This window comes from Hemicordylus capensis, chromosome 1 (genome assembly GCF_027244095.1).
Source record: "Hemicordylus capensis ecotype Gifberg chromosome 1, rHemCap1.1.pri, whole genome shotgun sequence".
In the NCBI taxonomy this organism is placed as follows: Eukaryota; Metazoa; Chordata; class Lepidosauria; order Squamata; family Cordylidae; genus Hemicordylus; species Hemicordylus capensis.
In genome coordinates this window covers 211,764,347-211,778,400 of record NC_069657.1, presented here as the reverse complement: position 1 = coordinate 211,778,400, position 14,054 = coordinate 211,764,347, and the positions used below count along the sequence as shown (strand labels likewise).

The window sequence follows — 14,054 nt, the reverse complement described above, 5'->3', positions numbered from 1 at the left end:
GGGGGGGGGCTGTAACTGGGAGACTACCATTCTTTTCACTACATCTCCTAGTAATTCTTATTGCATCCAGGAGCATCAGGCACTGTATAAGACTGGTGCTTAGTGTAACAGTGGTAAACCTAAACCACAACTGGGACTCTTTCTTCACCAATCTCTAGGCCAGAATTTTTACCAAAAAAAGTCTTGCAAAAAAGAAAGAAAAAACTTATCTCCACACATAACTTCTTAGGCCTGTACAAAGTCAGAAATGTCTGAATTGATCCAACTGGAAATGTCTGAATTGATCCAACATTGCCACAAGCAGTAAAAAAACAGCCAAATTCCAATCCAATATCAGGTCCCTCTGAATTGCCAGAATTCATATTGGACTGTCAGAAGCTCAAAATGGCACAAATCATCATTTTGAAAACCAAAGAAAAATCAAATTGTTCTGATTTTCCTCATAGAGGTCAATGGAGAAATGGAAAAAAAGTAAGGAAAAAAGTAAGTAACAGGATCTAGGACTTTGGAATATGGCACAGGTCAAGTACAGGTTGGCAGGACTCTCTGTAGTGAATCAGACCATCTTGCAATTTTTGTTTGTTTGATGAGCTGTTCTTGAACAAGAGCACCATTCTGGCACTGGTATAATGGTGTTTTTGTGCAAGAGCACCATTCTACCATTGCCAGAATGGTGCTCTTGCACAACACCACCACTCTGCCAAATTAAACAGGCGTTCTTGCACAAGTGCTGAAAACAAAAAAACACAACAAGAAAAATCATTAAAAACTGCAGGATTGTGTCCAATTCACTACACAGAGTCCTTCTATCTTGTATTTCACCTCTGCCAAATTTCAAAGTCCTAGGCCCAACCCTTTATTTTCCCCCATTTACCTCTATGGGGAACAATCTAATGCTAAGAATAAACAGGTTGCTTACCTGTAACAGGTGATCTGGTAGTGATCCGTTGAGTCCATAAGTGGTAGCGCAGGCGCAGGCGCAGAACCCATTCACTTATGGGCTCAACGGATCACGATCCAGATCAAACTGGATTCCTTGGGCCCCAGAGTGTGTATGTCAGATTTCCAGATGGAAATCCAACGCCTACCCAATGTCCGACAACCCACCCTCCGAAGAATCAGATTCAGTTATTTTCAAAATTGGATCAGACTGGATTGGATGTGCACAACCCTAATATCTCTGATGCAAACATGGTTATGTCAATAGTAAGTTTCCTTCATTGAAATTAGTCCAGGATAGTTTTAGGCCTATATGTAAGTGATAAATCGACTCTTTGCAGCCTTCCTTGAGGTCAGTCCAAGTATGGCAAGCCAGGTATTCTGAACAGCAAAGAGACTATGTGCTGCCAAATGTCAAAATTATGGTTTTGACAGAACAATAAAAGCCAGTGATTAGAAACTGCTTTATCCCACAGATACCTGCATCGGTATCAACATTATCCTTTGGAGACCCTTCTTCTGAAATGCTCTACCCAGAGAGGCTTACCTGATGCCATCAAGTACTGTATTTACCCAAATATAGAAGACTGGATTTAAAACAACTGCCTTCAAATGCAGAGGTTAAATACAGGTAATATTGTATTTACCTGAAAGGAAAAAGAACTGAATTTAAGATGACCTCCTGATTTCTAACATCAAAGAACTTGGAAAACCTAGTCTTGGATTCAGGTAAATACAGTATCTTTTTGTCACCAGGTGAGGCTATTTGCCCTGGTGTTAGACAGGCAAGTTAGACAGTGTGTTAACCTAACTTCACACTGACCTATTAGGCCATTCCATTTTTAAATTGTACCTTTTCTCTGCTGTTTAACTGTGTTTAATTATTGTTAGCTGCTCTGGGATCCTTCAGGCTGAAGAGCAGGATAAGAAGTGTTCTAAACAAGTAACTTCAAAAACAAGATACACACTACATGGCCAACATCTGCATTGTGTTCCAGATGGCAGATCTGGTATCAAGTTATATTTGAGCACTCAGAACTTGTGTTGATGCAATACATGTCACCGAGCAATCTAATGCTGGGGGTGGGGGGGAGAGCCTATTATCTGCATTACACACAAATATCATGGAATACCTTTAACTTACCCTCTGATCACCACCTTCTCTGCGAGGATCAAGCTTCTTTGCAAAGTGCCTCAAGTTATCATAATTATGGAAATTGCACAAAGAAACCAGCTCCTGCAATGATCAGAATATCACACTGTTAAACACACATACCTCAATACAATTTAAAAGTTACTATGCCTCCATTATCTATGGTCTGGCACTATCTACTGTTGAAGAACAAGTTACATAAATAACTGCAGAAGCCCATATGAGAAATACCACAGATCAACCAGATTTTATAAGAAGTTTCTAAAGCAGGCTTGAAATGGAGATGAAAAATATGAATTCAAAGGAGAAATGAGCAGCAAAAGGAATCTACATTTTGTTTTGGCAGACATTTAGTAACAAAATGGATATGGGTGTACTTTGCAAACATTTCTCTTCCTAGAAGTGCACCCAGCTTTCTTAGCAATAAGGGGGTGGCAGGGAGAAAAAGAGGCAGCAAGATCACCCCCAATACCACCTTCATGTTGTTCCCATCCTAGTATCTGGCATTAAGCAGCAGCAATGGCAATCCAGAGCGAGTACTTTGCAACAGCTTTTTCCTGGTAACCATGATTATAGCATTGGCAGTGTGCTTTCTAGCAGCACTGTTACTAGGAAGGAGACTTTTTTCATTAAACCCTGCCAAGTCACAGCCAACTGGAGCAGTAAGAGCAGCAAATCAGTGGGGGAAAGAGTCAAGCTTTGGGGGCCCAGAACACCCATTCTAAACACCACTGAATGTTCATCCTCAAACACCTTTCTCAACACCTTTGTTCCTGTGTGAGCTTGCTAAAGTTTTTCCAGATCACATTTTCCAAATGCCTGCTTTACAAGTCAAGAATATCCTCCTTATTTTCGTATCTAGGGAAGACCAAGTTTGAGGAGGATGTACAAGCAGAAATTCTGAGCTGCGATAGATGCAGACTAGTAAGTGATTGGGGTGGGGGGGGGGAGAGAGAAATGAGAAGCCTTGCTTACATGACAGAAGTGTATCCCTTTAACACTGTTGCCCATCTTGTCCAGAGGTGGCGACCAGCACATCATGCCCATAACATTAGGAACAACCAAAAGAATGCCACCAGCAACTCCTGATTTTGCAGGTAGACCAACCTATGTAAGGGGGGGGAAATGCTACAAATCAAATGTATATCAACCAACATTTCAATGGTGTTCAGTGGACACCTACAATAGCAGTAGTCCTATGGATAAGGAGACCACACTCTGTTGTGCCAGCAAGCATGAAGCATTAGAGATTTAACAACATCTTTTTACTGATATTTTTTTTACTGAGCTGAAGAACAAGGGTCTTTACCCAAACATGCAGGATAACCTTCTTCTGGCATCTTATTGTTCCTATACAAACAAAATTAAGACTGGAAGAGGTGGAAACAATATAATTTAGGCTTTCAGAAGTGAGAGCGAGCAAGCAGGCCCCGGGGGGCGGGGGGGAGGCGGGCACAAAGATGAATCACCATCCACTGCAGATCTCCACATATCTCCATGAAGACAGATGCCATCAAAGGCATCAAATAAGGATTTTAAAGCTTGGTAATTGTTTATATAGCTTGCAGAATGGGGATTTCCTGCCTCTGTGCTGCAGCCCTAGGCACCCCCCTAAAAGCTGGCCTGGGAACCCTTGCAAATTATGCAGATATGACATAGAGAGCCTGCAGATGTAGGGGGAGTCGGAGGAAAGTGGTAGATCTCACCTCCCACGTACAAGCAGAAGTGTATTTTGACACCTCTGGATCCAAGCGAAAGAAAAACAGTTGCAAGGCCCCACACCAACTCACTCTCCCAAATACAACTGAACTATTTCCTCCAATGATGTTTCACTCCAGTATGGGGCAATATTGACACTCGTCCAGAAGAGGTAGTATGTGGGCAGCTAGCCAGCAGCTCAACCCCAAGCAACTGTCTAGCTCACCAGCTGCATACAATTTTAGAAATACTGATGATATAAGAGAACCTGCATGTCCCTCCAGGGATGGGTGTTGACTGTGCAACTCTTCCTAGGACCCAGCTCATACCCCAGATATTGTTTAGTTGGTGCCCCCACGCAACTTGGTAAAGAGCTAGAATCTACTCCTCTACAAAGTTAAAATGAACATTCATTTCAAAAGGTTTCATATTGCAGCCCACTTTATCAAATGCTAGGTTTTGTTTTTGTTTTTTTAAAGTACTTACATGGAAAGCAAATTGTCCTGAAAAGTCATACATGCCACAGGAATGCATTAAACTTAAGGTGTTCCGAACTGCTTCAGGACTCAATACCCTCTCACCAGTGATTGGACAGAATCCTCCATTAGCCAGAGTCGCTGCCATTACACTGGCAGATTCACAGGTCACTTCTATGGAGCAAAGCTTAAGAAAAAAGAGAAAGTTTGTAAGATTTTCCCCAAGCGAATCATCCTAGGGAGAATACAGAAAACTGTTTCAATTTAATTATGTATCATGCACCACTGTTTTTATAACAGTATATACCACATACATTGCATTCATTCTGGGAGGTATGAAGTACAGGCAAACCTCTTTACTCACGGATTTGTTATCCATGGTTTCATGTATCCGTGGTTGGGAAATTGACAGCCGACCTTGGCATATGCGGGCGGGAGTGGGGGCTGCACCCTGACCTCGTGTATCCGTGGGTCAGGAGTGGCCAGAAATTACTGCAGAGATAATTTCCGGTCACCATTTTAGGAATCAGAGCCACAAAATGGCTCCCATCCAAAACAAAACAAAGAACACCATCCCTCAAATCTCAATGATTTTCGGCTGCTTTAGAACCTAACCCCCACGATCCTATACAGATCAATGATCAAATATTCACAGTTTCCATATCTGCAGTACAGCCGTGGAACAGGAGCTCCACGAATATCGAGGTCCACCTGTATTGCAGAACTAACCAATAATCTTATGGCAGGATTGTGTTTTAGTTACCAATATGAATTGACAAAGTTAAACCTAAATTTGCCTTATTTTGAATATAATTCTTGAAAAATATTTCTAGTTTCAAATCAGCCATTTGATGTGGATTACAAAGCTGGTTTTCTACTCAATGGTTCAATCCTGAAACATGAAATAGTGAAGCATTTCTGCTCTAGCATAGTACTATAGAACTACACTGGCATCACAGAACCATTATGCTAATGTCACAAGCAGACTCAAGTATTTAGACAAAGATGTCTGTCAACTGTACTTTTTATTAGAAGTGAGAATTCTAAAGCATTACTTTTGGCACCACAGTAACCTCTTCTGTCCATTAGAGGCATGAGGAGTTATATTAATAGGTCTCTCAGTCAGTTAAGAGTTAGAAGTGTTCGGCTGTTGTTGAAGGCTAGTGCCTGTTTGGGTATGTTGTTCAGTGGCTCTTAGTATGTGACAACTTCCATAATCTACACATAAAACCATGTAGCCAAACAGCTAGAAATTCTGCAAGCTGGAGAAAAATGTTGTTATAAGGGAGGTTTTTCAGCAAACCTTAACACAAACTGGAAAAAACAACAAGTTGCTTTCCTATAACTGAGTTTCTTCTAGTGGCCATCTGTTCGTACACACTGGTGGGCTTCACACATGTATAGAAGCTCCATTCGGGAACCTTCAGCTCTTAGTCCCTGCTAGCATTCTGGCAGGACGCTCTGCCCCCCTCAGCAGCACAGCATTTCACTCTTCTGTGTTTGGTTGTCCACTGCTCTGAAAGAGACTACAGTGGTGAGGAGGGACAGTTGTTGAATGAGTAGATGACCACTAGAAGAATCTCAGTAACAGGTAATCAACCTGTTCGTCATCGTGATCTCTGTTGTTCACATTGGTGAACACAGCGCAAACTTCCTTACCTGGAGAAGAGAGGCAGTCACTGGAAGATTGAATGCAGCACTGCTCTGCCTAAGGAAGAATCATTCTATGCCTTAACGTCCAGAGCACAGTGAGTAATGAAAAAAGAGGTAGGGTACGCCTAAGTTGCTACTCTGCAGATTATGTCCAATGGTACCTTCTTGTCAAACGCTGTGGATGTGGAAACAGCCCTGGTAGAGTGTGCCCTGATTGGGGCAGGTACAAGTTTACTTCCCAGTTGGTAAGTAAGGGGAATAGTTTGCACTACCTAATGAGGTAGAGTTTTGAGGATAGGGTTGGAGACCCAGGTGTCTCATCATATAGAGATGCAAGTTTTGGGCAGTATATAAATTTAATTAATAAATAATAAATTAATTTTATTTTATGCAGAGTGGAAGTCCTCTGAATATCCAGGATATGCAACATCTGCACTGCTGGGGATGCTGGATTAGAAAAAACACGCTGGAAGTAGCAGCAGCAGCAGCAACCTATTGGAAGTGGAGACTATCCTTGGTAAGAAGGAGATATCTGGGTAGAGCTGAAATTTATCTCTGTGGAAGACCAAATATGGTGAATCCACCTGTAAGGCTTGGCGCTCACTAAACAGTCTTGTGGATGTGATCACAACTAAGTTGATTTTCCATGTAAGCAAGCATAAGTCACATGTTGCTAATGGTTCAGACAGTATGCACATTAGCTGGGCAAGTACCATCAACAGGTGCCAAGGAGATGAAATGGGAGTGTCCAGATACAAGTTAGTTAGGCCCTTGAAAAAGTGCTTGATGGGATTTGATAAGAGTGAAGAAACTCTTTTTGTACCCGAGTTGGCAGCGAGAGCTGTCATGTTAACTCTTAAGCAGGAGATTGACCAGACAGACCGTTTCAGATGTAGGAGGTACCCGAGGAGTTCTATAAAGGGCAAGTTGAGAGGGAGACCTCTATAGTGTGTGAAAGAGGAAAAACCATTTCCACTTACAACAGTATGTCTTTCTTGTCACAGGTTTCCTGGAAGCCTCCAGGACTTCCCAGAGATGGGATATTATGTGGGGTTCAAGAGCCAGGCTGAAAGTCTCAAGCAGGTCACATCCGGATGCAGAATTGACCCCTCGCTCTGTGACAGAAGATGCAGCGCTTGTTTTATTAATTTGTATACTGCCCTTCCAAAATGGTTCAAGGCGGTTAGAGATAATTGATGCAGAGTTTCCTTTCAAAAGGGGACAAATGCCCACAGATCTAATAATCTGGGGGCTCCCCAGTCGGAATTCGATGTGTCCATCGTGATCCGAACATGGACTCTACTGGAGGTGAAGGGTATTCCCACTGTCAGATGGGTATAGCTGGTGCACCATAGCAGGGATTTGTGTTGTGGTTCCAGTAGGAACATCCTCACAGACTGTGATGCCAAGGGTCAAAATGGTCCAAAAACCATCTCTGGAGGATTCTCATATGCAGTTGAGCATAGGGTAATGTGAAGGTTGTGCAGTCCATCAGGTCTAGCATGCGTTGAACCTTTCTTGCTGAATGTGGACAGGGAGATGCAAGATCTGCCGCCAATAGCAATGTAGTGAATGTGTTCCCTTGCGTGATGGATCTCAGCTCTTACCAAGTTGAAAAGGAGCCCTACAAACTAATGATTCTGGTGGCATTCAAAGTGGATTTGTCAAAATTGATCTGAAGGCCCATTTCCAGAAAGGAGATCATCCTGTGAACATTGAATGTTAGGGAGTGAGGAGAACTGGCTGCATGGAGCCACTCATCTAAATAAAGGAAACATCTGGATGTTTAGATGAAGATATGCAACCACAACTGCCATGCACTCCATGGAGATGCCCAACGGAAGTGCCTTGAATTGATATGTTGACCTACCTATCTGGAAGCGAAGTGGTGTAGTTGGATGGTAATACGATAGTATGTGCTTTTGAGATCTAATGATGCGAACCAAGTCCTCTCTGGCAGAAGTGTGACGATATTTGGTATTGTAATCATGCAGAAGAGCTTGGACTGAATGAAGTGATTCAGATTCCTCAGATCTAGAATAGGCCAAAGCCCACCATCAGGCTATGGAACTGGGAAATAAAAGGAGAAAAAACTGTTGGTTGCTTCAAGGGGAAATGGGTTCTATGTTGTTCTTTTGGAGCAAAGACTGCACTTCTGCCATGAGGAATTGGGGAAGTTATACTTCCAACATGCATAGGTAGAGATTCCAGAAATTCTATAGTGTATCCAATGAGAACGATAGTTAACTACCCATTGGTTGTTATATCTTCCCAGGCTGCAAGGTGGGGCCAGAGTCAGGTGCCAGTCCTGGAAATGCATGAGTCATTAACTTTTTGTGTAAGTGGGCTGCTTGCACTTGTTCTGTACAGCTTTTGTTCCTGAGTAAGAGGTCTTGCAGAAATGACCCTGTTGTTGGGGACAATAGGGGTGATCTGAGTTCCGGGACTGCGATAAGGACTCTGAGGTAGTGGGTCTATTCCAATTGTAAGGCTTGTTAGGCTTAGGCTGCAAGGACAAAAGATTCAGAGTGAGTGGTGTTCCGCAGCTTGTGGATTTCCCCCCATGATTTCATCCATCTTGGTTCCAAACAGAACTTCCCCATCAAAGGGAAGGTCTTCTGTTCTTGATTGGACATCTGGGGTGAGGCTAGATGAGCGTAACCACACATGACAGAATAGTGCTATGAATGCTGCCATAACCCTGGAAGCACAGTCAGTATGATGCCTAGAGAAGTGGAGCTCTTTAGCAAGTTGAAAAGCTTCCTTCCTAATGACATTGGCAAACTCCTTTTGATCTAGAGGGAGTTGATCCACGGCCATGGGTCCAACTTTTCCCAGAGAAAGAGATTACAGTGGCCCATACATAATTGGCAATTATGTATGACAACTGGCAATTTTCAGTTGAAGTGTAGAGGTGGAGTATAGACTGCATGCAATGGAATCAAGTTTTCTCCCCTCACAGTCAATAGTGGCAGAGAGCACCCTATGCTTGGATCTTGATTGTGCCATCTCCACTACAACAGAATTTGGGGTTGGATGCTTTTGTAGGAAGGCACAGTTGTCCAACTGAACTCTACAGTAAGATTCCAGTTGTTTTGAGGTAGGTTGAATGGTGGAATGGCTTTCCCCCAGCAAGTTATATCCAAGAGTGGCTTGAAGATTGGCAGCGTATAGGGGAAATAATGTTTGAAAATGAGTTCAAAGATTGGGTCTTCAGTGGTGTACAATTGTCATTGGACCAGCAACTCCAAGGAAGTGGTCATATGGTGGATGAATTCCAAATGGTTCCAGAAGTCTTCTGTAGGTGGTTCCAGTTTGGGGTCAGGCATGCTATCCACAGGAGAGGAGTATACATCAGAAATTGTGTGTTCAAATTCAGTATCAGAAGAATCCCCCTGAACCTGTTCATCAAGCTTGAGGATGGGTTCAGGGCTGCTTGTTGAGGCAAAATAGGCTGCAGTATCATAGTAGAAGCCGAAATGGAGAGTCACTCCAAAATGGAGAATATGGTAGGAGCTGATGGAGCAGTCACCTTCTGTGGTTGAAGCTGAGGTGGGGGTTTAACGGCTTGTCCATATGGTTGCTAGGCGTTTGTCTTGGAGGAACCCTCGGGGATCTGGATTCCATACGGCATGCATCTTCTCCATGGTCAAAGGGTGGAGACCTCGAATGGTGACATTCACAGGGTCGAGATCTGGAACAGCTATGGTACCAAGAAGGAGAGCGAGAGCATCTCCTGAATAATCTTGATGAATCCCTTTAATCATACCGAGAGTCTCGTGAAGTGGCAAAGGTTTTAGTGCAATGTGTGGCATGGGATATCTGGAGAAGTAAGCATGCCTGTCATCCCAACAGGAGTCATGGGAGAGACATATGATCTATGTTGGTAGCAATCGTCATATCCAGAAACATGCTGTCAGTACTGATGTCTATCATAATAGGAGTGGCAGCCCTCGGATTCATAATCTATGTCTTTATCAGGAGAGAAATGTTCCAAGTCAGATTCCCTCTGAGTGATCTGGTCTTGTTTGGCAGGGACTTTGGGATGAAGTTCCTGGTGTGGATCCCATACGGGATGGGAAATGGACTTCTATCTCGACGAGGGTGGTGGGATGGTGCTCAGTCCAGGTAAGAGTGCAGAGAGTTATCTGACAAGGGATCCAAAACCGATCCCGTGGGTGACAAATGTTTCTGACCCTGACCTTGAGCATCCCATTCCTGAAGTAACTAGATCACCTCTGCTTCAGTGAAAAGCAGGTGAGATCCAGAGACAGATTGTGCTCTGGGTGGTATTTTCTTCAGTATCTTGGGTAGTGAGGCCTATAAAGAAATGGCAGAAGGTGGGAGGAGTAAGCAGTTGAAGAGGCACCACCTTCCTTTTCTTCTTCTTCAGAACTTCTGGACCAGAACTTAACTTGTGTTTGGTCAGAATAGCTTTCTGGAGTGGTTGCTGTACCAAGGGGGCGTTCTTAGGTGACCCGGTTCCTCATGTAACCAAAAGCAGAGCTGACAGAGCTGAAGGCAGCGAGGCTGGGAGTACAACAGCCATTTGCTGTAGTGGAGTGGATACCGGATACCTCTGTGGTACCCTACTAAGTCCTGGAACCCCTGTCAGGGCTGGGTTCATGGCGGAGGTGCTTGGTATTGAGGCAGCCATTTTGGGAGGAGCAGCTGAGGCATATTCCCAAAGAATAGAGCAAAGTCTGAGCTCTATTTATCCACACTTGCTGGGTAAACTTTAAGCAGTGAGGGCAGGGTTCTATTTTATTGGACTCCCCTATGCACATGAGACAACATGAGAGTCCGTCCAAGGTGGGGATTTTTGCATGGCAAACAGAGCACCTTTTAAATACAACTCAACTAGACATACAACAGTACAGCGGAGGAAAAAATACCTACATAACCGTCGGAGGGGGAGGGGAATTCATGAAATCCCCTTCACAAGGGAGGGGGAAGGAAGGTGTGGGGGAACACAAGGCGAATTAAAAACAAATGTAAAGTAAGAAGTGAACAAATAGAAGATAACCAGGAATACAAATATAGGGGATAACTGGATTATAGGTTTTAAAAGAAACCAGAAAGAGAGACAAAGGAAGGCACCTTGCAGTCGGAGCTGTTCTCTCAGTGGTGGACAACCAAGACCTGAGGGCAGTGAGATGCTGTGCTGCTGAAGAGGGCGTAGCTTCCTGTCAAAATGCTAGCAGGGATTAAGAGCTTTGGAAGGTTCTCAAATAGAGTCTCTATACACGCGCGAAGCCCACCAGTGTGAACAACAGAGACCACAATTAAGAACACATGCATTTATGTTCAATGCTCAGTACAACACATTCTTTCTATGTGCAGTCCATGAAAGTAGAGATTATTAGGAACATAGCAAGCTGCCATATACTGAGTCAGACCATTGGTCTATCTAGCTCAGTATTGTCTTCATAGACTGGCAGTGGCTTCTCCAAGGTTGCAGGCAGGAATCTCTCTCAGCCCCATCTTGGGGAAGCCAGGGAGGGAACTTGAAACTTTCTGCTCTTCCCAGAGCAGCTCCATCTCCTGAGGGGAATATCCTACAGTGCTCACACTTCTAGTCTCCCATTTAGATGCAACCCGGGTAGACCCTGCTTATCTAAGGGGACAAGTCATGCTTGTTACCACAAGACTAGCTCTCCTCTCCTATTGATCCTGGAGACCTAGAAATACATGGCTTTAATAACTGTATACAAGCTGCAGACAAAGACTCTGCAGGTCAACAGCTGCAGAGTTGGTGTATGGACTACTTTACAATGTTGTAATAGCAATCTCAAGTGATTCTGAAAGCACATGAAAACTGGTGCATTGCATTTTACATTGTCTTTATTTATATGTGAACATTAGTAATGTAGTGCAATTCATCAACATTGTACTTGCACCAAGCTTTATACAGTCGTCCCTCGCCAATCGTGGTTTTCCCAATCGCCAATTTGAGTATCCACAACTGGAAAATTGTGACCACTCTCGCCAACCGCGACCAGAGTGGCCGCGATTTGGTGAATTGTTTTTTTAAAAATGTTGGGTTTGGGGGCATCATTTCCGGGGATGATTTTATTTTTTACCTCATATTCGTTCTTCTTGTGACCACAATTCCCCTAACCCCATTTGCCATTGCTTTCAACTGCCTTGCGAATTCGCCAACCATGAGGTTTTCCAGGAACAGAAACCTTGCAGTTAGTGAGGGACGACTGTATCTTTTTCCTGTGGAGACTACAGAAGGTTGAAGACTAAGTTACCTGGAAGTAGAAGTCTAATATGCCAACCATATCTGTGCCCTCTGGAAAACACTGAAAAACAACATATTTAGTATATTCCAACATATCAAGGAAACAAGAAATCTGATCTAACACTCATGAGATACTGAGGAAGGCAATTAATTGACACCCCCCACAATATTCAAAGAAAGCTTTCCAGTGTAGAAAAACAAAACAGTTGCTCTTTAGTAGATTCCAAGCCTCGTCTATGCCAAGTATTTACCACTTCTCTTCTGTAAAAGCCTGATGAGAAGTATCAACAGCCATATATACAGAACCAATGAAACCAAGTGCATTTCTAAATGGTTCTTCCTTATGGAACACTAGCAAAAGCTCTGTAAAGCTTCACAGATGAGGTGGAGGTTATTTATATTGGGCAGAGAAAGAGGGAACTTACATCTCTTGTACTAATTTGAAGAAGTGTCTATGACAGCAGGTGCAATCAGTATTTTCCTGAAGTTAATGGAAATATACTCATTGATTTGAAGTATGCACCAGCCTACAAAACAGCAATTGCTAGAGCTTTTTTCTCCTACTGACAAGTCTGACTTCTTCCTGCCTTTGATCAGCAGGAATTAGAAATGCCTAACAGCATTTTCAGCACTGATTCAGTTGTCACTCTTGCCCTTCCCAGTGCTTCAGGTGGGCTAGCCACATTTTCTCTCATCCACCTACACACCACTGTTCCCTCTAAGGTATGCGTGTGTACAAATCCCCAGGCCCCTGTGCAGCAGTTTCTGGCAGGCACGCAGTCTAGCTGTGCCCGCCACCGCCACCCAACTGCCTGGCACCCCATATCCCCCACTCCTCGGCAGAGGTGCACCAAGGTAATTTTGTAGAATGGACCTAAAGACTTTGGAGGCCCCACTCCCCTGCAAATTAAGCATCATCATGCTCCACTGGGTGACCACACCACCTGGGACTAAAGAGGATTTGGGGGCCCCCCCAGGGACTGCAGAGACCCTAGACTTCAGCCCTGAAGTCCAGGAGTAAGAGCACCTCTGCTCCCTGGCCAGGAAGCATTGCTCCATTTCCCTCTCTCCTCAGCTGGGCCGCCACCGCCTCTTCCCTCCCCGGCCAGGCTTCCTCCTCCTCCAGTTCTGGCTGCAGATCTTGTGAGACTTCTGTCGAGATTGGCAGAAGGAGTCAGAGGAGGACAGGAGGCGGTCCCCGTCCCCCCGCCGCAGCCCAGAAAGACTTGCAGAATGTCGAGGTGAGGGCGATACGAAAATTTTGCATTATGTGTGTGCACGCACACACATTATGTATGCACAGTGCCTTGATACTGCTGCCCAGAACAAAACTCTTTCCACTCACTGTTGATAGTAATTAGATGGAACACTGCTACACACTCTATTTAAGCCACATGTACTTTAATGCAATGCCCATCCAGCACTTTAAGCAGTACAATTTTAAGAAGGTTCTACTGAAGTTAAAATGATAAGAGTTTGCAAAATGAGTGGAAGAAGCACACACGGGTAGGAAGATAACCCTCCACCAATCTTTCCCTTCCTGTTGCAACATCACATGTGATCCTGCTCTAGAGAACCTCCCTCTCCCCCAAGGGAAGATTTCTGGGTTGCACAGGGGGCTGTAAATGGAAGGGGAGAACAGCAAAAATTGCTTCTCCACCTTGCACAAAGAAAGCTTCTTCTACTCATGTTATGAGTTGTTAAGATACAACCCGTTACAATCTTGCCCTTCCAAGAACATACCTTTTTCTCTTTCAGATAATAGCCTATTGCAAAGTTTCGGTCTCCACTTTCTCTTTCAGACTGGAACCTAAAAAGTGTAAAAATTCACATCAAGTATAGTACACGCTAACAGTACTGAAGGCTTCTGACATGGCTAAGGAGGACT

The 14,054-nt window shown here is 43.9% G+C and overlaps 1 protein-coding gene across 3 annotated transcripts in view; it reads right to left on the bottom strand.

The window, feature by feature from the left end:
• GLS (glutaminase) overlaps positions 1–14,054 on the bottom strand; it is a 113,055-nt gene that overhangs the window by 39,404 nt on the left and 59,597 nt on the right. For all 3 annotated transcript variants that reach the window (XM_053273518.1, XM_053273510.1, XM_053273528.1), the window contains 5 exons: positions 13,910–13,976; positions 12,177–12,227; positions 4,277–4,453; positions 3,068–3,199; positions 2,084–2,176 (listed from right to left, as the gene is read on the bottom strand). In XM_053273518.1, the coding sequence (XP_053129493.1) occupies positions 2,084–2,176; positions 3,068–3,199; positions 4,277–4,453; positions 12,177–12,227; positions 13,910–13,976 (520 nt within the window). The remainder of the gene's footprint in view (positions 1–2,083; positions 2,177–3,067; positions 3,200–4,276; positions 4,454–12,176; positions 12,228–13,909; positions 13,977–14,054) is intronic.